This window comes from Podarcis erhardii (genome assembly GCF_964252035.2).
Source record: "Podarcis erhardii genome assembly, chromosome: 13".
Classification (NCBI taxonomy): domain Eukaryota; kingdom Metazoa; phylum Chordata; class Lepidosauria; order Squamata; family Lacertidae; genus Podarcis; species Podarcis erhardii.
The window spans coordinates 3,407,823-3,429,459 of record NC_138502.1 but is presented as its reverse complement, the minus strand read 5'-3'; the positions used below and the strand labels follow the sequence as shown (position 1 = coordinate 3,429,459).

Genomic DNA, 21,637 nt, shown 5'->3' with positions numbered 1-21,637 from the left:
AGTTTGTTTCCTTTTTCTTAAAGCCGCTAAGCCGTTAATAGCCGCTAAGCCGCTAATGGGCTTGCTTCGCAAGACGAAAAAACCGCAAGACGAAGAGACTCGCGGAACGGATTAATTTTGTCTTGCGAGGCACCACTGTATATTAAAAATGAAAGAGGCAGCAATGCTTCTGAAGGCCTGTTGCTGGAAACCACAGGAGGGGAAGGTGGTCTGGTGCTGGATTGGCTCTGAAGCCATGCATAAATAAGGCTGTCTCTGCAGAACCTGCCCTCACCCTCTCTAGGAAGACGTCTCTCTTGGTGAACTTGCGGACGGCCGTGAGGGTGTCCTGCACGATGCCCATGACGGGCCTGTTGGACTGAGGCGTGACAATCATACGGGGCACCATGGCCAGCTCTTGGATCTCTGCCCGCGTCTCCAGGGACTGGGGAAGGTGCAGGTTCATCTCGTCGCCGTCAAAGTCGGCATTGTATGGGGTGGTCACACTGGTGGAGAGGAAGAGAGAGAGAGAGAGAGAGAGATTGAGAACAACGGAGGGCAGCGCTCAGGCCGAGGGCCAGGAAGGAAACTGTACGGATGCCTGCCTGAGTTTGCAGAGAGGAAAAACCAGGGACGGGGAGCAGCTGGGTCAGGCGGCCTTGGAATCATAGCTGTCAACGTCTCCCCTTTTTAAAGGGAAATTCCCTTGTTCCAAACAGGATTCCTCACAAGAAGAGGGGAAAGTTGACAGGGATGCTTGGAATTGAGGTTGAATCCTGACAAGACAGAAGTACTGTTTTTGGGGGACAGGAGGCGGGCAGGTGTGGGGGACTCCCTGGTCCTAAATGGGGCAACTGTGCCCCTGAAAGACCAGGTGCGTAGCCTGGGTGTCATTCTGGACTCACAGCTGTCTGCGGAGGCGCAGGTCAATTCTGTGTCCAGGGCAGCTGTCTACCAGCTCCATCTGGTACGCAGGATGAGACCCTATCTGCCCGCAGACTGTCTCGCCAGAGTGGCGAATGCTCTGGTTATTTCCTGCTTGGACTACTGCCATGCACTCTACGTGGGGCTACCTTTGAAGGTGATCTGGAAACTGCAACTAATCCAGAATGCGGCAGCTGGACTGGTGACCGGGAGCGGCCGCCAAGACCATATAACACCGGTCTTGAAAGACCTACACTGGCTCCCAGTACGTTTCCGAGCACAATTCAAAGTGTTGGTGCTGACCTTTAAAGCCCTAAACAGCCTCGGTCCAGTATACCTGAAAGAGCGCCTCCACCTCCATCGTTCTGCCCGGACACTGAGGTCCAGCACCGAGAGCCTTCTGGCGGTTCCCTCACTGCGAGAAGCCAAGTTACAGGGAACCAGGCAGAGGGCCTTCTCGGTGGTGGCGCCCGCCCTGTGGAACTCCCTCCCACCAGATGTCAAAGAGAAAAATAACTACCAAACTTTTAGAAGACATCTGAAGGCAGCCCTGTTTAGGGAAGCTTTTAATGTTTAATAGGTTATTGTATTTTAGTGTTTTGTTGGAAGCTGCCCAGAGTGGCTGGGGGGACCCAGCCAGATGTGCGGGATATAAATAATAAATTATTATTATTATTATTATTATTATTATTATTATTATTATTATTATTATCTCTTTCCAAAAAGAAAAGAAGAAGAAGAGTTTGGATTTGATATCCCGCCTTTCACTCCCCTTCAGGAGTCCCAAAGCGGCTAACATTCTCCTTTCCCTTCCTCTCCCACAACAAACACTCTGTGAGGTGAGTGGGGCTGAGAGACTTCAGAGAAGTGTGACTGGTCCAAGGTCACCTAGCAGCTGCATGTGGAGGAGCAGAGACGCGAACCCGGTTCCCCAGATTACGAGACTACCGCTCTTAACCACTACACCACACTGGCTGAACCTTTCCCCCTCTTTTTCAAGCCTGCCCCTTACCCACACTCTCAGTCAAACACACGCAGAGAACAGCGCCTTCTTCCTCACCTGAGATTGAGGCGAAAGGTGGACCAGGGCAGGATGCGCACTCGGTGCCCCATCATGGACATCTTGTGTAGCGTCGGCTGTCGATTGAAAATGACGATGTCGCCGTCGCACATGTGACGTTCCACCTGGAAGGGGAGATCAAGCAGGAGAGCTGTTGGTTTGCTGCCTCGTAGGATGGGCAGGAAGACTGAAGGGAGCCAGCGGAAGGAAGACTGCAAAACGCACATGGGAATTTTCCGCAGCCAAACTTATTCAAGTACTGAATCCGCATCAGCACGAATTCTGAAAACTTTTATTATTTGCACAGATGCACGTTGACGCACCGGTGAAACAGGACACAACCCAGGTTCAAGAAGCCTGCATATTTATTATATAATGGAGCGAAGGGAAAATATTTTTTCAGACTGAGGGCCATATTCCTTTAGGGGAAACTTCCAGGGGCCGCATGCCAGGGCAGGCAGGGCCATAGAGAAGCTGGCAAAGAAACAAATTTAAGCATTTATCTTTTTTTTTTAGGCTATGCTAGTTTCTATGTTGGGACGCGGGTGGCGCTGTGGGTAAAAGCTCAGTGCCTAGGACTTGCCGATCGTATGGTCGGCGGTTCGAATCCCCGCGGCGGGGTGAGCTCCCGTCTTTCGGTCCCAGCTCCTGCCCACCTAGCAGGAAGTGTCTCCGGACAGTGCTGGCTCCCGGCCTCTTAAGTGAGATGGGCGCACAACCCCAGAGTCGGACACGACTGGCCCGTACGGGCAGGGGTACCTTTACCTTTACCTAGTTTCTATGTTCTCTCACTCATCCCTCTTTATCCTCTCTCCAGGCAAGAAAGAGGCATTATCAGAGCTCAACGGCACCATCCCAGCAAGGCAAAAAGACCCAAGAAGCGTGAGAGGGAAGGTCAGTGACAGGGGTGGCCTGTGCAGAGTCCCGAGTGCGAGACACCTGAATGCCCGCTCTGCTTGCTGCAATGATTTCTAGCTTACTACGTAATAATGTTAAGGAAAGCCTGCATTCTGGATCAGGCCAAGGACCACCCAAGCTGAGCAGTCTGTTCTCATAGTATCCAACCAATGCTTATTAATAAAATAACAACCACCACCAACAAGAACAGTAATAATTTGCATTCTGCCTTTGATATGTAGATCCAGGAGTGCAAACCTGAATAAAATATTGGGAGGGCCCAGGTAAGCCCCGCCCTGCATAACTGATCACAGCACCATTTGAATGGCAATGCCTATATCAGCTTTTTTGGGGTGGGCATGGCCCCCTCAAATATTTTATTAGAGGAGGGGCCAAAGGAATATCAGCTCCTGGGAGTTGGCTACTATGCGTAGACCGCTGGGTGGTTTGCAAAACATAAAAATACAATATAAAAAACACAAAGTTCATAATGAAAAAGGTAACAAAAACTAATCCCCCCCCCCAATTTAAAAGGGCATCGGATGTTAATCAGCCAAAGGCATGGTTGAAAAGGAATATTTTTGCCAGGCACTTAATGTTAATGAAGTCACCAGATGACTTACCGCATTTCCTTACCCCACCTGCCCCACTCTTTGCAAAGAGTGATACGCCCCCCCACCAAACCTTTGGTCTCTCTCTTTCTCTGGCATTTCCCAACTGTCCCATTTGCTCGAATTTGCCCAACTTTAAAGGAACGCTTGGCACGGTCACTTACAAAAAAGGCCACCGGAGTCTATTGGAATGGAAGAGGCTACAAGACCTGAAGCTCATACAAGGCCTTTCTTTTAATGCTAGTGGATGAATCAAAGAATTCTAGGGTTCTGCTGGCGGAACAAGCAAGGTAAAGAAAGGGTAAAGGGACCCCTGACCATTAGGTCCAGTCGTGGCCGATTCTGGGGTTGTGGCGCTCATCTCGCTTTACTGGCCGAGGGAGCCAGCGTACAGCTTCCGGATCATGTGGCCAGCAGGACTAAGCCGCTTCTGGCGAATGAGAGCAGCGCACGGAAACGCCGTTTACCTTCCCGCTGGAGCGGTACCTATTTATCTACTTGCACTTTGACATGCTTCCAAACTGCTAGGTTGGCAGGAGCAGGGACTGAGTAATGGGAGCTCGAACCGCCGACCTTCTGATCAGCAAGTCCTAGGCTCTGTGGTTTAACTCACAGCGCCACCCGCGTCCTTCTTTGGTCCAGCACCACTGTGGGCTTACTCCGGGGCGGAAGGGGGCTGTGATTCTCCTACCCAACTTTGTGTCCTGTCCCGCCCCCAGCGGAACTGACCTTGTACCCTATCTGCAAGTGGAGGTCGCTGGGCTTTGGGTGGAAGCGGAGGTCAATCCTGTCGCCGTTGTCCCGGATAATGTACTTGGCTCCGGGGTACTGGCTGTTCCCTCTGCGCACCAGCTCCTGCAGCCTAGCGGAGGCGGAGAGGGGTTAGCCAGCATTTGGGGCGCGAGGCAGCTGAACACACCAGATGCGGGGGGTGGGGAAAGGGGACTCACCTGTCGATGTTGAAGGGCGTCACTATCTCGGCAAAGGTCATGTTGGCCGCAATGGATCGGGGCACGCCCACCTGGTCGATGGAGAGGTTGGGGTCCGGGGTGATGACCGTCCGGGCCGAGAAGTCCACTCGCTTGCCCATCAGGTTCCCTCGCACGCGCCCCTCTTTCCCCTTCAGCCTCTGCTTCAGGGACTTCAGAGGCCTTCCCGATTTCTGCATGGCCTGGAAATCAAGAGGTTGGAGGAAGCAAAGCATTACAGTGGTGCCTCGCAAGACGAAAAGAATCCGTTCCGTGAGTCTCTTCGTCTAGCGGTTTTTTCGTCTTGTGAAGCAAGCCCATTGACGGCTTAGCGGCTTAGCGCTATTAGCGGTTTAGCGGCTTTGAAAAAGGGAGGGGGAGGGGAAAAAAACCCGCAGGAACTCGCAAGACATTTTCGTCTTGCGAAGCAAGCCCATAGGAAATTTGTTTTGCGAAGCACCTCCAAAACGGAAAACTCTTTCGTCTAGCGAGTTTTCCGTCTTGCGAGGCATTCGTCTTGTGGGGCACCACTGTACTCTTTTGCAAATGCTGGTGGGGAACATGAAAGTGCAAAGAATGGCTTGTTTTGCCCGTGGAGCAAGGAGGAGCGTCCCATTCTGGACATTCGTCCTCCGCCGACTGGGAAGCGCTCTTAAAGACCTTTAAGTAAGGGAAACTGGTCAACTTTCTAATCTAATTCAAAGCAGGACAATCCAATGGATTAAGAGAAGAGTGAAACTCTGCTATCCTGTCCAATAGAAATGTGATTTTGCGTGTGTGTATCAATACCTCTCCTAGTCCACTCTATGTGTTTTTGTGTCACAGGAGACAACGGAAGGGTTCTGCCTTCAGGGGTGAAGACAAACCTTTGGAGAGTTACAGCGCTGCTGAGCTGCAACTTCATGCCGACAGGGGCTGATGGGAGCTGTAGTCCGCGTGGGCCATCCCTGGCTTATGCGCTACATATAAACATCATCAACCGGGCTGCCCTCCAGCTGCTTTGGACAAGAACTCCCATCAGCCACATGCAGCACAACTGTGCTGTTGGCAGGGGCTGATGGGAGTTGTAGTCCGGAGTGCTAGGAGGGCAGCCAATCAGGTGAAGGCTGCTCTAACAGAGACTATTTGCTTCTTATAAATGTGAATCAGTAACAACCACCAAATTAAGACGACTTTGGGGTTCCCACTCCCCATTTCTGTCCAAACCACGGAAGGGGTGGGGGCAGATAGTCTCTCGTAACCAGAATGAAGGCAAATATCACTCCAGGCCAACAGACCTGGGGAGGCCTCCTCCAAGAGAAGCTGAACTGCCTCTACTCACCTAGATGGGTTTTCCCGTGGAGGGAGGAGGCGTCGCAGCCTACCTATGGCTCGCTGACTCCTCTGCGAAAGAGGGCGGCTGCAGATTTCTACCCTGCTAGGGACAGGCAGTGGCCCCCTAAGCACTTACGCGGGGCAGCCCGGGCAGCTCGTTGTCCACCATGGTGGCCACATGGAACTGCAGCAGCTTGACGTCTTCGGCGATGACGTGGGCAGCCGCTCCGTTCTGCTCATTCCTCCGCAGCTGGTTGTTGATCTTCACAATGTCAGCCAGCTTGTGAGTCAAGTCGTCCTGAGTGGGGAGAGGAAGGGAACAGCCTGTCAGGGCAGACAAAAACAGCCTACCTGGACCCTGCAATCTTCACCGGAGGTGCTGCTTTGTGTGCTCCCTCCACAGGAATTCTGGAAGGTGGCCACACAACAGCAGGCCTTTTCAGTGGTGGCTCCCTGCTTATTGAACGCTCTCCCCCAGGGAGGCTCACCCGGCGTGATCATTACATTATCTGCAGGTGCCCGGCAAAAACATTTCTTTGTGCTAGGCCTTTGGCTTTCATATACGGTCTCTTATAAGTGAGTTGGATGTTTTAATCCAGCTTTTTAAACAATAGAATTGCCTTTGTATTTTCTTTCCCCCAGTTTTAATAAATCTGACTGTTTTGGTTTGCTAACATTTCACATTGCTTAAGAGCTACTTCGTTAAAAAAAAGAGTAACTAATAATTGGCAAAGACGAAAGCAGAGGGAAGCTGGCCCTTTGATACGTTCTCGTTGCAAGCCACTGGCTAATTGTCATTTGAATGGCTGCATATGACATATGAAAAAAGAACCCTGCAGGATCAGGCCAGTGGCCTATCTAGTGCGGCATCCTGTTCTTACAATTGCCAACCAGATGGCTGTGGAAGACCTGCATGTAGGATTCAAACACAGGAGCTCCTGTGGTTTCCAGCAAGCAGTATTTGGAAGAATTACTGCAGTTTCCCCCAAACTTAGGTCCCCGGCTATTGCTGGACCACAACTCCCCTAATGCCTAGCTAGCGGGACCAGTCATCAGGGATGATGGGAGGAAGAGCTGAGAACCCAAAGTTTGGGAAACGTTGCATTTCTGCCTCTGGCGGTGTGAGTTTTGAGTTGGAACAAAGCTTGCTCTCTTCCCCCGCAAGTCCACCCTTGGGCCCATACCTGATTCCTGGCAGAGCCCTGCATGACGACAGCGGGGCGGACAGACAGTGGTGGGACCGGGAGCACCGTGCAGATCATCCACTCGGGCCTGGCGAACTTGGGGTCCATGCCCAGGATGAAGCACTCCTCATCCGAGATGCGCTTGAAGATCTCGTGCACCCGCTCCGGGCTGAGCAGGATCTTTTTCTCCTGAGAGTCCTCGTTCACGTGCTTCCACTCGGCGTAGAGCTCCAGGCCCGAGCGCCGGATCCTCGGCTGGTAGCGCCCGCAGCCGCCGTGACCCTGGATAAAGAGGCAGCAACGGGTAAAGGCTGTCAGGTCGAACAGGGGTCCCCTCCAACTGCCATGGACCAAGGGCAGTATTCCTCAAAACTGGGTCTCCTGCTGTTGTCGGACCAGAACTCCCATCATCCCTGGCTAGCAGGACTAGTGGTCAGGGGTGCTGGGAGCTGTAGTTCAACAACACTGCCCTAGTGGCACCTTTGAAACTCTTAAGGAACCGTCGGAGGTGGTCCCTTCCAACTCAACAATTCTGAAATTCTATGATCTGGGAGAGCGTCCACAACAGTCCAGAAGGCAGAGAAGAAAAGCAAGTGTTAAGACAACGTGCAACATCTTACAAGCTCAACCAACCAAAATGTTGGTGCTGACCGTTAAATCCCTAAACGGCCTCGGTCCAGTATATCTGAAGGAGCGTCTCCACCCCTATCGTTTTACCCGGACACTGAGGTTCAGCTCTGAGGGCCTTCTGGCGGTTCCCTCATTGCGAGAAGCCAAGTTACAGGGAACCAGGCAGAGGGCCTTCTTGGTGGTGGCGCTCTCCCTGTGGAACGCCCTCCCACCAGATGTCAAAGAGAACAACAACTACCAGACTTTTAGAAGACATCTGAAGGCAGCCCTGTTTAGGGAAGCTTTTAATGTTTGATGTATTAGAGTATTTTAATATTTCTTTGGAAGCCGCCCAGAGTGGCTGAGGAAGCCTAGTCAGATGGGTGGGGTATAAATAATAAATTATTATTATTATTATAACCCCACTGGGCTTGCGCAGGCAATTTGCGGTCCTGACCTTTTCCTTCGTGATGTCCTCGTCGCCTTCGGCCTGCTCCACTCCAAACTTGTTGTCCATCTCCTCCCCACCTTCGCAGATGTTCTTGCCTTTGCAAAGGTCATAGACGTGGGTCAAACGCTTTTTCGGCTGCCCTTTGGATTTGGCCAGGATGTCTTTGATCTTCGGGTTGTTCTGTGGCGAAAAGAAGAACGGGGTGTTCCCCCCAAATAAGAAAGGGTGTGATCAACCGTGCCAGATTTTGGGTCCTTTTGAATGACCACCCCACCCCAACATCCTCAATACTACAGGGTAATAGAAAAAACCATTATACACCTGGTGCAATTGTAAACTGGACTATAACTCCCATTATCCATGACTACCAGCAAATGTGAGAATATCCCACTACAGTGGTGCCTCGCAAGACGAAATTAATCCGTTCCGTGAGGCTCTTCGTATAGCGGTTTTTTCGTCTTGCGAAGCAAGCCCATTGACAGCTTAGCGGATTAGCGCTATTAGCGGCTTTTAGCGATCAGCTGTTAAGCGGCTTATCAGCGGATCAGCTGATAAGCGGCTTAGGGCTTAGGAAAAGGGGGAGAAAGGGGGAAAAAACCCGCAGGAACTCGCAAGACATTTTCGTCTTGTGAAGCAAGCCCATAGGGAAATTCGTTTTGCGAAGCGCCTCCAAAACGGAAAACCCTTTCGTCTAGTGGGTTTGCTGTCTTGCGAGGCGTTCGTCTTGCAGGGCACCACTGTATTCGCCATAGCTCTTGGGAAGTAGGCCTCACATCGGAGGGGACATGGCCAGGCTGGGAAGGGATGCAATGGGCCTTTCCTGCTGCAATCACAAGAACACTCCACAGATACCAGTATTCTGTTGATAAATCCATATTATACTTCTGGCGCAAAGATGGAAGCAGGAAGAAATTCCAACTGTGGAAGAATGGAGAATGAAACTGACTGAATATGCGGAACTGGATAAATTGACTGGGAAGATTCGATATCAGAAAGACCAAAAGTTTATCGAGGACTGGGGGAAATTTACAGATTATCTGAAAAGCATATGTGATGCACAGACAACGCTTGTTGGTTTTGAAGAGTCTCTGTGAAAAATTAAGAAATATTGTAAAAAAGAAAGTAGGAGAAAGGAAGAGGAATGGTTAAAGGCAACAATAAGTTCAGAAATGCGTTAACAATAGAAATTTTAACGAAAGATTTGCAGAGAAACTGAGGGAAGTCAAAAATAGATGAATGTGAGAGTTAATATGAGTTGATTGTATAAAAATGTTTGGAAAATGAATAAAAAATTATTATATATAAAAAAAGATAAATCCATATTATTCTGCCTTCCTGAGCGGTTCAATGTGGGTGTTCCTACACCCAAAGTTTTTGGAGTCAGAAGAAACAGAAGACCTTTGAACTCAAGCTGAACAAAGGGAAGGGGAGGGCTGACACAAACAGGGCCTTCTTGGGAGTGGCACCTATTCACCTTGTGCCATAATGGCTCATTTTTCAGAACTAGGTAAAAAATGTCTTTATTTCCCCTAGTTCTGGTTCTCAGTGGCTACTAACACTGATTTCAGGTAGCCCTTAAGATTTCTGTAGCTGATGGAATTGTTTTTTGGGTTGTAGGTTGGTGCTGTGAGGCAGCTTAAGAATTATATACTGAAAGGTGAGATTAAAAACAAAAATGGATGACTGCCCACAAAGAAGCCACACAAGGCTTTGACTCACAGGCAGGTATCGCTAAGAGCAGAATGTAGAGTTAGAAGAAAAATATATTGGTCAGCATAAAGGCTTGTCAACAGGCACTCACCTGGTCACCTGTGGCAGGTAACCAAGAGCCAACAAGATGGGAAATTGTGGACAGAAAATTAGATTATTTCTCTTCTTTGAAAAGCCACAGGGGAGCACAGCCAGGAAAGCTGTGGTGCCCAGAACTGGACAAAGTATTCCCAGTGTGGTCTGACCAAAGCAGAATAGAGTGGGACTATTATTTCCCTTGATCTGGACTAGATTTCTGTTGATGCAGCCTGGAATAGCGTTAGCTTTTTTTTGCTGCTGCATCACACAGTGGACTCATGTTTAGTTTGCGGTCCAATCAGACCCCTGGATCCTTTTCACATGTACCGCTAGTAAGCCAGGTGTCCCCCCCCCATCCTATATTTGTGAAGCTAGTTTTTCCTAAGTGCATAACCTGAAATGTTTCTAATTGAAATTCATTTTGTTTCTTTGGGCGCAGTTCTCCAATCTGATTCAGCCTTCTGCGACGTTAGCTACTAAGTTTGGTGTCATCTGCAAATCTGATGAGCATCCCCTCAATTCCTTCATCATTTATATTGATGATGAACAACAACAGGTCTGGGACAGAACCCTGCAGCACCCCACTTGCCACTCCCCCCCCCAAAGAATGACCAGGAACCATTAATTTGGGTTTGGTCAGCCAAAGGCTACAAATCCACTTTACACTTCCCTCGTCCAGCCCACATTCCACCAGCTTCCTTGTGAGAATATCTTGGGGGACTTAGTGAAAAGCCATACTGTTTTCGGCTATTCACTGGTCTGAGCTTGTTTCTAAGAATGTCCAATAGCTCCAGCCATTACTCACAGAGTCAACCAGCAGCTTGGAGCAGAAAAAACAGACGCAACGGAGAACCTTCATCGTCTTGCCCAAGAAGCCGACGTGGAAGACAGGCTTGGCCAGCTCAATGTGTCCGAAATGGCCGGGGCATTCTGTCATGTTGCCTGCCGGAGAACAGAAGGACGGGAAAATCATGAGCCCCTCCGACTCCCGAATTCTGAGACTGGCCCCCTCACCCCCTTCCCAAGAACCAGTCTTCCTAGAGAGGCCCCAGGATAGTCTCCCCCAGCCTGGTACCGTGTGGCTGGGGCTGCTGGGAGTTGTAGTACTAAACGCCTGGCGCATGGCCCTAAGAACCCACCTGCACAGGTCTGGCACCGTCCTGTCCTTTCAATGACACCCTGTCGTGGGTCCATCAGGCCCCCCAGCTTGGGGCGGCCTCCTTCTGTTGTCTCAGGGTATTTGATCCCCCCTTCCGTCACCGACATCCGTTTCTAGAAGAAAAAAAAGAAAGCAGAATCAGTATCAGCCAAGTCTTCAGGGTGCGGGGAAGGCAGACGTCAAGAATGGGGACCCAAACAGCATCAGAAGCCCTAGAAGAAAATAATGATATCTAGGTTGGGAGATACAAGGAACAGGAGCACAAAGGGCGTTTTATTATTGTTATGTCACGTCCCTAATGGTGCTCTAAAAACCATTACTAGGAAAACAAAGCGTTTTTAAGTGAGTGAAGACTATCAGGAGGACACCTTCCATTCAGGAGAGAATTTACTGCGGGGATAAAACAGCTTCGCAAACTTTACAGCCTGCCCTAGCTCTCCACATCAACAAGATTACAGGCAAAAATGAAAGACGGCAGCGAAGCTCTACCACCTACAGCAAGACCCATTTTATCGATTTTCTCTCCCCACACAGAAGGGGCTTTCTGAGATTTTAATGGGAGGCCAGCAACAAATGCTACTTAAAATGCAGGATCCGTGAGCAAATTTTAAGGAGAGAGAGCCTAAGGCCAGCTCAACCGAAACTTACTTGCTGTGTGTTTTATATGGAAACAAATAAAAACCGCAAAGTTCTCTCAAAATGCAGTTTTGGAGTCAGTGGAGCAAATGTGTTCATGCATGTAATATTCTTCAGCATAATGATGCCAACATGGAATTGTGCTGCCATTCCTTTAAAAACAAATCGGGATCATTTGCTAAAAGGTGGCATAAAAATCAAATTAGTAATAAGAGTCCCAGCAGCAAAATTATTCAAAGATTATAACCTTAATAAACAAAATGATAAGGAAATCTAGTTTGGCACCCCAGGGTGTCCAAGGAACAGAGTTTTGTGGCACTTTAGACATCTGCAAACTGGTGGGGAAATTTGTCTCGAGCACGCTTTTGGCTGCCTTCTTGCAAACCAACATTTTTTGGGGGGTAGGGAGAGAGAACACTGTGCTCCCCCCTCCTCCAGAAAGGTGCAATCGATCTCCCTTTCTCCCACAGAAAGCCAAGCACACCCGCATTTTTTTTTCCTTCTTTATTTCAGCATTGCCCTTCCAAAATCCCAATGCGATCAAAAGTCTGGAGAAAGTTCTTCGAAAGACCCCACCACCCACTCTTATTTTTCGCACCACCACCTCCACCACACCTTCTTTTAAGTCATACAAAAATGAGATTAAAACAGAGCGGCGCGCGAACCCACCATCTCATCCGGGCTCAGGATGCCGAATTGCACGCGCTTGATGGTGCGCAGCGGGCACGCGCTGTCCCCGGAGGGCGCTCCCCCGTGCATCTTTGCACACTTTTGTTTTTTCCGCCTCTCTCCGCCTTTTGGGGTGTCACGTGACGCAGACGCGGCGCTGCCTCCGCCTCAGCCAGGAAGCAGCCGCGGCCCTTCCCCCACACGCTCCGGTTTCCAACCGAGGCCTACCGAGCTCGCCGCGGGTTCAGGGACTGGGTCTCCCTCGCCAGCCCCGCGGACCGCGAGTCGGGGAGGTGCCGGCAAGACTCAGCCGCGTCCCCCAAACTCCGCCCCACCCGCGCGCGCCCTCGCGACCACGTCCGGCCGCCTATCCCCTTCCCTCCCTTCTTCTCCCTCCGCGCTCTAAAGCGCGACTGAGCCAGCAGGCTCTCCGGCGCCGCCTTATATAGACTCTCCCCCCTGCACGGGGTTACAGGAGCAGAACGGCAAGGGCGAGGACGCGGAAGTGGGCGGCGCCGCGGCCTGCGTCCCCCTCCGAGCGGAGGAGAGACGGAAGGGGGCGTGGCTAGAGCGAAGGGGTTGGGAGAAGAGGAAAGCGAGCAGGGAGGCGCCGCATTCGGTGGGGGTGCGGCCATACCAATTGAATAAAAGGGGGGGGGAGAGAAAGAGATAAAAGGCGTTGGGTGAATTGTCTGGCTGTTCGCCTTTGGCAAATCGATAGATCGCCTGTTTTTAGTTTGTGCATCTCGAGGCCTTACGTGTTTCCCCGGGGAGGGCGGGGGGGGGCATTTGGTTTCAATGGGGATTGTTCACGAGTAAAACGAGCAGAGACATCACCTTGCCAACAAAGTTACAGATAGGTAGCCGTGTTGGTCTGCCATAGTCAAAACAAAAAATTAAAAAAAAAATAAAAAAAATAAAAAATTAGGGTCTGGTGACTTCTGTTTCAGTGTATCTGAAGAAGTGTGCATGCACACAAAAGCTCATACCTAGAACTAACTTAGTTGGTCTTTAAGGTGCTACTGGAAGGAATATTTTGTTTTGCCAACAAAGGTCCGTGTAGTTAAAGCTCTGGTTTTCCCAGTAGTGATGTATGGAAGTGAGAGCTGGACCATAAAGAAGGCTGATGGCCGAAGAATGGATGCTTTTGAATTCTGGTGCTGGAGGAGACTCTTGAGAGTCCCATGGACTGCAAGAAGATCCAACCTCTCCATTCTGAAGGAAATCAGCCCTGAGTGCTCACTGGAAGGACAGATCCTGAAGCTGAGGCTCCAATACTTTGGCCACCTCACGAGAAGACTCCCTGGAAAAGACCCTGATGTTGGGAAAGATGGAGGGCACAAGGAGAAGGGGACGACAGAGGACCAGATGGTGGGACAGTGTTCTCGAAGCTACCAGCATGAGTTTGACCAAAGTGCGGGAGGCAGTGGAAGACAGGAGGGCCTGGCGTGCTCTGGTCCAGGGGGCCACGAAGAGTCGGACACAACTAAATGACTCAACAACGTGAAGAAGTCTTTCCTTCCTTTCCGTCCTAAATCTTCCCATGCTTCACTGAATTTCCGTGATATTCTAACAACTGGAATCTAGAGGAACGGTGCATTTGATCCTGGAGGCTGATTTAAGAGTCGCTGTGACCAGCGAGGCAAAACACAGGCGAATCTTGCAGCAGGCGAATAACTTTCCCTTTAAAAATCTGGTTACAGATAGGTAGCCGTGTTGGTCTGCCATAGTCAAAACAAAACAAATTCCTTCCAGTAGCACCTTAAAGACCAACTAAGTCAGTTCTTGGTATGAGCTTTTGTGTGCATGCACACTTCTTCAGAATTGTGTATCTGAAGAAGTGTGCATGCACACGAAAGCTCATACCAAGAACTGACTTAGTTGGTCTTTAAGGTGCTACTGGAAGGAATTTGTTTTGTTTTAAAAATCTGCTTTAACTTGGTGGCTGTCACACCAGCTTGTAGCCGGGACTGCCTGGCGTGCTCTGGTCCAGGGGGTCACGAAGAGGCGGACACGACTAAACGACTCAACAACAACAACAAAAACGTGTTTAGGATGACAATCGGGGTCAAGGAAATGGGGGAAATTGAGGCTCGCCTCGACCAAAGTCAATCAGAACTTGTTGCAAATGTCAGTGACAGCAGGATTTTGCACTTGAAGGGGGTTCGGTGTCACTCGTTAATGCTTTTTGTTTCCGAAAATAAATGCAAAGCGTTTGCAAAACAAATAAAAGAGTAACCAGCTTTTTCCACAATTTTGAAACCTTGCTGCTTCCAGCAGTGGTTCAAACTGGGAAATCTGACCTTACTGAGTTAGAAAGCTTTGTATGCGCAACCTCATCCTTTGCATCGGAATTGATTTCAATGGGACATGCTCCTAAATCGGATTGCAAATCCGAAATAGACGCTTTCTTGCCGAATTACTCTCTCCTTTCCTCCCCCCCCGCCGCTTCTTGGTAATGGTTCGGTCTGCAAAGAAGGCGGAACCTCGCCCCAGTTCCGGCTGCTTTCGCGAGGGACTCCGCGTTCCTCATTGACTATTCATAAGCCCCGGAGGGCGGGAGGAATAAAAGAAGTGGGTGTGGTCAAGCTCCGAAACTCGCCGAAAATGGCCGAAGGGGACCGAGGGTGGAGGAGCGGGGTTTCTCTCAGAGCCAGCTTTTGTCGAGAGCGAAGGGGAGGCGGATGGAACGCTCCTGGGAGTGGCCTTCAAAGCGCCGGGCTCGCGCATTTCGCTTGGCCGGGAGGCGGCGCCAGGCTGCCCCGCCGCTCTCCCTTGGAAAGCCCGCGGCTTCGGGGCCTACCTCCGGAACTGAGGCCTTCGTGGGGGAGGCACCTAAAGCAGACTTTGGGGGTACGGAAGGCTAGAACTGACGTCGATTACGGGGGCGGGGGGGGGTTAGGAACACGGAATTTTTTTCCTGACTAGGTGTTGGATGGGGGGGGTTCATATTGGGGGTCGTGGGATTGAGGGGGGGGGCTTTATTTACGAGGGGGGCCCTTTAGCGACATGGGGGGGAGCCTGGCCCTTGGGGGGACGGTGAATGGTTTAGATTCGGTGTGTGGGAGTGAAAAAGGGGGAAATAATTGACTGGTCGTGGTTTTTTTTTTTGGGGGGTGTTCTTGTGTTTTGGGGGGGCTTTGGGAGAGCGAGGGGTGGTTCCTTAATGTGTGTGGGGGGGTCAAATAAATGTTTAAAATCTAAAGTTTTTAATTAGGGGACGAGGGAGTATCCCTGGAGATACTTGTGGGGAGAGAATAGGGGGAGAAAATGAGAAAAATCGGGGGGGGGAGAGCCCTGGAGAAATATTGGGGGGCAGGGAGGGGGGAAAGCAAGACAATTCTTCTGTGTCGGTGTCCCAGAAGACTTAAAACTTTGCATTTTGGACTGAGAGTAAGAAGAATTAATTAGATTTCTGGATTTTTTTTGGTGGGGGTGGGTAGGTAACAATGTGGGAATTTGTGGTTTTTAATGGGGAAAATTACTTGGGCAGTGATGGGGAAGGGCTTATGTGTGGGTATCAAAAGAGTTCAGGTTGGCGGGGGGGGGGTTTCGGTCTGGAAGCCAGCCAGCTTTTGGGTGCTGCTGTTGCTGCACCCCCCCCCCAAAAAAAAAATCAGGAGAAGGTGAGGTTTAATTGGTAGGGGAATGTACCTGTGGGTGGTGGTGCGAGAATGGCCTTGTAAGGTTTTGCGGAGTTAAAAAGGCTCCCTTGAAAGTTAAGGGTGTGTCGTTTTTTGGGGGAAGCCAGCTGCGTAAATGGGGATTTTGGAGACAAAAGCTGTGTGTGTAGGAAGCAGATTAAGAACTGCTTGGTGTTTTTTGGTGCTGGGAGTGAGTGGAGGAGGGGATATTGGCTGAACATTTTGGATGGGAAGTAAGTGAGCTCTGTTGGCATCGCTGAGAGCGAATTCTCAGCGGCCACATCAAGTTTATTTGGATTTAAGAAGATTATGTTCCACCCTTCAGCAGAGCTGCCTGGGCAGGTTACAAAACTGATAAAATATCACATTGTTTTGGGGTTTTTTTTAATTAAAAAAATACCAACAACAACCCCATACATATTCTGAAAGCCTGGAAGATTTAATAGCACCTTTTTGCATGAAACAGTGTTGGCAGTAGATGAGACTCACTGAAGTACATTCACTGAATGGGCCATCGCTTCTGAGAAGGTGCTCTGTGAGCAATTGAAGGAGCATGGAGATTACCTAAATGCACAGACAGGTTGGTAAGGGGAGCATGTTTTCCTTCAGGCACTTGGTTCCTACGCAGGTTTAGCTGAAAGAGTGATTGGTTGTTTACAGAACTGAGAAAACACTTCACATTGTCTGTTTTTGGCAAACCTTTATAATCCTAGCAGATCTTCTGGAACACGTCTGGGTTGGGGGGGGGGAGGAACTTGTGGATAACATACTGAGAATCAAAAGGAGTGGGTTGGTATTGACATTGGAATTAAATATCTGGAGAGCAGAGAGACCCCAGAGGGAAGGAAGTAAAAGACAGGAAGGGAGATCTATGTTTGTGTAACTTGGGTGTGAGTGTTAGAAGCTGGGACTACAGATGAGGTAGGAAAAAGACAGTTCAGAATGTGGAATGCAGGTGATAGCAGCACTATCTACTTTTAAGATGCTACAAGTCTTTATTTTTGCTCTAACTTCCAGGGGTGGTTTCACAGAGGTTTTTGCACTGCAGGGTTTTTGAACTGGAGGGTCCCTTCCAGCGCCACTATTTTATTAATGTGACTGCTCTTCTGGAAGAGCTTGTCATCCACTTGCACGCACCGGTTGTGTTCACGCAAAACGCTTCCCCTTCCCAGGTGCCATACTTGTCGTCACCAGTGCAGGTTAGGAGCCTTGCTTGACACACAAATCTTCACTGGGGAAAAAATGGAGACGAACACTCCTTCCCCTCCACATATCCTCTTTTAATCTGTAGGGTGATGTCCTACAAATGTGGTTGGCCTCTGTTTCCCATCATGGAGAGGGCACCACATTAATTTCCCCTCTAATGCAGCAGTGTGCTAAAGGTAAAGGGACCCCTGACCATTAGGTCCAGTCGTGGCCGACTCTGGGGTTGTGGCGCTCATCTTGCTTTACTGGCCGAGGGAGCCGGCGTCCAGCTTCCGGGTCATGTGGCCAGCAGGACTAAGCCGCTTCTGGCGAACCAGAGCAGCGCATGGAAACGCCGTTTACCTTCCCACCAGAGCTTTACCTATTTATCTACTTGCACTTTGACGTGCTTTTGAACTGCTAGGTTGGCAGGAGCAGGGACCGAGCAACGGGAGCTCACCCCATCACGGGGATTCAAACCGCCGACCTTCTGATCGGCAAGTCCTAGGCTCTGTGGTTTAACCCACAGCGCCACCCTCGTCCCTCTAGTGTGCTTAAAGGATGTTATTAATTGCAAACCACCTTGAATATATTATTTGGGGTAAGACTGTAACAAGGATGGGATGGGGTAAGACTGTAACAAGGATTTGGATGGGGCCTGTAACAAGAAGCAGGTCTGAGGGACAGCAGAGATTGGCTTGGATGTGGTGGCAGGGAGTGTGGTGACAAGGGGGCAGGAGGAGGACTTGGGGTAGGAAGGGGGAAACTGAAGTCCCAGCTGGATGCAGTGTTTGTGGAGCTTGGAACACAGGAGCTGCTTTAGTTGGGGAGGTTGGGATGCAGGCAGGAAGCTTGCTTTCCTTTTAGCAAAGTGGAAATAGCTATGTCTGTGGTGCAGAAGGGGGTGGCAGCATCTCAGAGGGAGCCTAAGGAACAGGTGGCCTTCAGTGAGTCTTTGTGATGATGTCAGGGCACTGAGTTGGTCGTCTACTTCCTTTCTGCCAGGCACCTCCCGCGCATGCTGCTGTCCGCTAGGTGGCGTGGCTGCACCGCTTCGCCTCTGTGCTGTGCTCGCGGCCATCCCATCCAGATTGGGATTTGAGCCAGCCAACGCTGGAAATGGCTGCAAGACCTTGGGCCTGCCTCAGCCAAAAGCAGGGGGCCGGGCTTCCTCCTTGCCCGAGTGACACAAGCGCCTCCTTTCCTCTCCCAGGCTTCCTTCATCTGGGCCGCTGGTAACTCCCCAGCTGGCACTGGGTCTGGGTGCCAGCTGTTTGGTAATGCGAGGCCGGTGGGGGCGTGTGGAGGCATTTGCAAAGAGGGAGGCGGCTAAGCAAGCAAGCAGATCCCCAGGGCGGGGCGAGAGCTCTCGGGCTGCAGAGGACTTGCTGAAAGTCAGAAAAGAAGAGGTTGCTAGGAATGGGGAACGTCCATGCAAATGTTAATGCTTTAAAGGAAAAACCCTGTTTGGCGTAACGTGTGCATGTTATGTGGGGGTGGTGTGGGGTTGTGCATGCTGTAAAAAATGAAATTGGCTGTTCAGCTCTGGAGGGTGAATTCCAGTTCGCTGGACTAGCAAGGTTCTCCCCCCCCCCCAGAAAAAGAAGCAATGGCCTTAAAAAGTAAGCTCTGTGAAGGGGCAGTCCCCATGCCCTGTTACGTGCCCTTTAAATTAAAGATAGAGTGATTAACTTGTGGCACCTGCAGACACAGGCAGATTCCAACACAACAGTCAGGGATGTAATCCAACAACATTTGGGTTCTCTCCCCATTCCTGACTTACAGGTGATTCCGCAAAGGCTGAATGCTTTTTTGTTCCCTTGAGCAAACTCTCTCCCCCCCCCCTTCTCCATGCAAACTCTTCCATTCTCCTGAGGAGCCGAATCTGATTTGGGCTCATAAATACGAACGCCATCTGGTTGTCACCGAAGTCTGATGCCTTAAAGTGCCTCTGATTACATTTGCATTTTAATGAGCTGATTGGAGCACGAGAGTCTTCTTCTGGGGCCCCCGTGGTGGCAAAGCCCACTTTGCAGTTGCCCTACCCGTGTCGGAGTCTGTTTTTATAATCAAATATTGTGAATAAATTACCTTTAAAAAGGAAAAAAAAAAACCCTGACTTAAGTCTCTTGTAGTGTTTTTGCTTGCGAGTGTGTTTTTGCTGCAGAGAGTGTCAGCTTCCTGGATCACAGCCTCAGCGTGCAGCTCGTATAAGCGGCCGTTGTTAAGAGGCCCAGTACTGCATGAGGCTCTTGCCGTAAGTTTAGTTCCAGAGGACGGGGAAATGGAGGGCAACTGGAAGCCTTCATATTCCGTGTTGTGTTGTTTTTCAGGTCTGAGCTGCTGAGTCACTGCTTAGGAATTTAGAAATATCAGCACTTGTGGTCAGCTCAGCTGCTGAAAGCCAGGCTGTTTGCACTCTGCAACCTGCCAGGAATTGTCTCTTAAAACTGGAAAAACCGCACACGATTTGCGGTGCATTGTGTTCTTACCGTCTGTGTTGACTCTCAAGCGACCAAAGATGGAAGAGGGCCTTTGTCGGGCTGCCCTCTTCAGCTTGCGTCGGGGGGGGGGGGCTCTGAGTGGAAGTGGGGGAAACACCTCTCACCCCAACAGCTGCTGCGCTCATAGAAGCTAGCCTCAGGTAGCGGTCAGGAGGGTGAGCTGAGCACTCCTCTTGCTATAGACAGCCTTAGGCAAACCACTTGGACATAAGAGCTCTGCAGCTGCCCCAGGTCAGGAGCCCATTCTGTTCTCATGGTGGGCAACCAGGTAACCCCCATGTGAAGCAGATAACCCCCGAAAGCAGGACCTGAGCACAACAGCTCTCTCCCCACTTGTGGTTCCCAACAGCCGGCGTTCAGATGCCATTTCCCCCTCCAGCCCCGAAAGTAAAACCATAGATCACATGGGCTAGTAGCCATGGACAGCCTGGTCCTCTCTGATTTTGCCCATCCCCTTTTAGAGCCATCCATAGTTTTAACTGCACTGTATGAATAAGTTTCTTTCAAGCTTGTTTTCTTCTGCTCTGGAGAGTGGGACCTGAGCCAAGGGATTAAAGCGACAAGGAAGGAGATTCTGACAGCAAGGAAGAACTTTCAGACGACAAGAGCGGTTCGCCGGAGGAACGGTCTTCCTCAGGAGGTGGTGGACTGTCCTCCTTTGGCAGTTTTAAAGCAAAGGTTCAATGGCACTCCGTTATATGATCCGTTTGGGATTCCTGCATTGCAGCGGTTAGAACACGGTTCCTCCCAACTCTAAAATTCAATGATCTGAATCTTCCAACATTCCACCTCGTGATCCCAAGTTCTTGTGCTAATTTTATATGCTGGCCCTCTTTATTTTATCTCATTTACAGTCATACCTCATGTTGCGTCCGCTTCAGGTTGCATTTTTTCGGGTTGCGGACTGCCGAAACCCAGAAGTACTGGAACAAGTTACCACTTTGGGCAGCTTCCACAAAGACAAAAAATACACTAAGATGTCACACATTAAAAACTTCCCTGAAGATGTCTTCTGAATGTCAGGTAGTTGTTTATCTCTTTGACATCTGATGGGAGGGCGTTCCACAGGGCGGGCGCCCCCACCAAGAAGGCCCTCTGCCTGGTTCCCTGTAGCTTTGCTTCTTGCAGTGAGGGAACCGCCAGAAGGCCCTCGGAGCTGGACCTCAGCGTACGGGCAGAACGATGGGGGTGGAGACGCTCCTTCAGGTATACTAAGAGATGGTAACTAGCCCAAGGTGACCTAGTGAGCTTCATGGCCGAGTGGGGATTTGAACCCTGCTCTCCAAGCTCCTAGGGACCCAGCGATCAACCGCGATCTACCAAAGCCTCCCGGGGATCTACCAGTAGATTGCGATCGACCTGTTGGACATCCCTGTCCTAGTCCAATACTCCAACCCTTATGCCACACCGGTTCTCTAAACTAAAATGCCCTAGACCTTTCCCCCCAGTCTGTAATATGGGGGTACAGTGGTGCCTCGCAAGACGAAATTAATCCGTTCCGTGAGGCTCTTTGTATAGCGTTTTTTTTTGTATAGCGTTTTTTTCCATTGACAGCTTAGCGGATTAGTGGTTTAGCGGGCTTAGCGGCTTAGGAAAAGGGGGATAAAAGGGGGGGAAAACCGCAGGAACTCACAAGAAATTTTCGTCTTGCGAAGCAAGCCCATAGGGAAATTCGTTTTGCGAAGCGCCTCCAAAACGGAAAACCCTTTCGTCTAGCGGGTTTTCCGTCTTGCAAGGCATTCGTCTTGCGGGGCACCACTGTGATACATACTGACCTCCTTTAAAGAAGGCGCAAAGGACTCTGAGCCAACCAAGTAGGATAATCTGCACGTTCACCCATTTAGCTAGGAGCATTTCGTTCTGTGGAAACAGGAAGTAACTGTTCCTGCAGTTGCTAGAAAGGAAAAGTAGGCAATGTTTCCTGCTGAGATGACAAGCCTGCCTTACCTAGACCAGGGAGACAAAGCTGCTCTTTTAAGGTCCAAATCTCTCTCCTTGCTGGCAGCCTCCAGACCACATCTTGCCCAGGAAGTATTACACTCTCCATCCAGCCCT

The 21,637-nt window shown here is 50.3% G+C and overlaps 1 protein-coding gene and 1 long non-coding RNA gene across 3 annotated transcripts in view; one reads left to right on the top strand and one right to left on the bottom strand.

Annotated features, from left to right (window-relative positions):
- Window positions 1–12,587, bottom strand: part of POLR2A (RNA polymerase II subunit A) — a 34,729-nt gene extending 22,142 nt beyond the window's left edge. The window contains exons 1-10 of the mRNA XM_081835586.1: window positions 12,250–12,587; window positions 10,925–11,057; window positions 10,591–10,727; window positions 8,004–8,177; window positions 6,938–7,219; window positions 5,890–6,051; window positions 4,422–4,642; window positions 4,201–4,333; window positions 1,964–2,088; window positions 275–485 (exon numbers count right to left, since the gene is read on the bottom strand). Of these exons, the coding sequence (XP_081691712.1) occupies window positions 275–485; window positions 1,964–2,088; window positions 4,201–4,333; window positions 4,422–4,642; window positions 5,890–6,051; window positions 6,938–7,219; window positions 8,004–8,177; window positions 10,591–10,727; window positions 10,925–11,057; window positions 12,250–12,339 (1,668 nt within the window). The 5' untranslated portion in view covers window positions 12,340–12,587. The remainder of the gene's footprint in view (window positions 1–274; window positions 486–1,963; window positions 2,089–4,200; window positions 4,334–4,421; window positions 4,643–5,889; window positions 6,052–6,937; window positions 7,220–8,003; window positions 8,178–10,590; window positions 10,728–10,924; window positions 11,058–12,249) is intronic.
- A 2,880-nt stretch (window positions 12,588–15,467) lies between these two features.
- LOC309326838 lies at window positions 15,468–19,197 on the top strand. 2 transcript variants are annotated; one of them, XR_014150372.1, is made up of 2 exons: window positions 15,468–17,679; window positions 17,723–19,197. It is a non-coding gene; the product is annotated as an uncharacterized lncRNA (long non-coding RNA). The 2 variants fall into 2 exon arrangements; XR_014150373.1 differs by having other exon boundaries at window positions 15,468–17,687.
- Window positions 19,198–21,637: the final 2,440 nt, after the last annotated feature.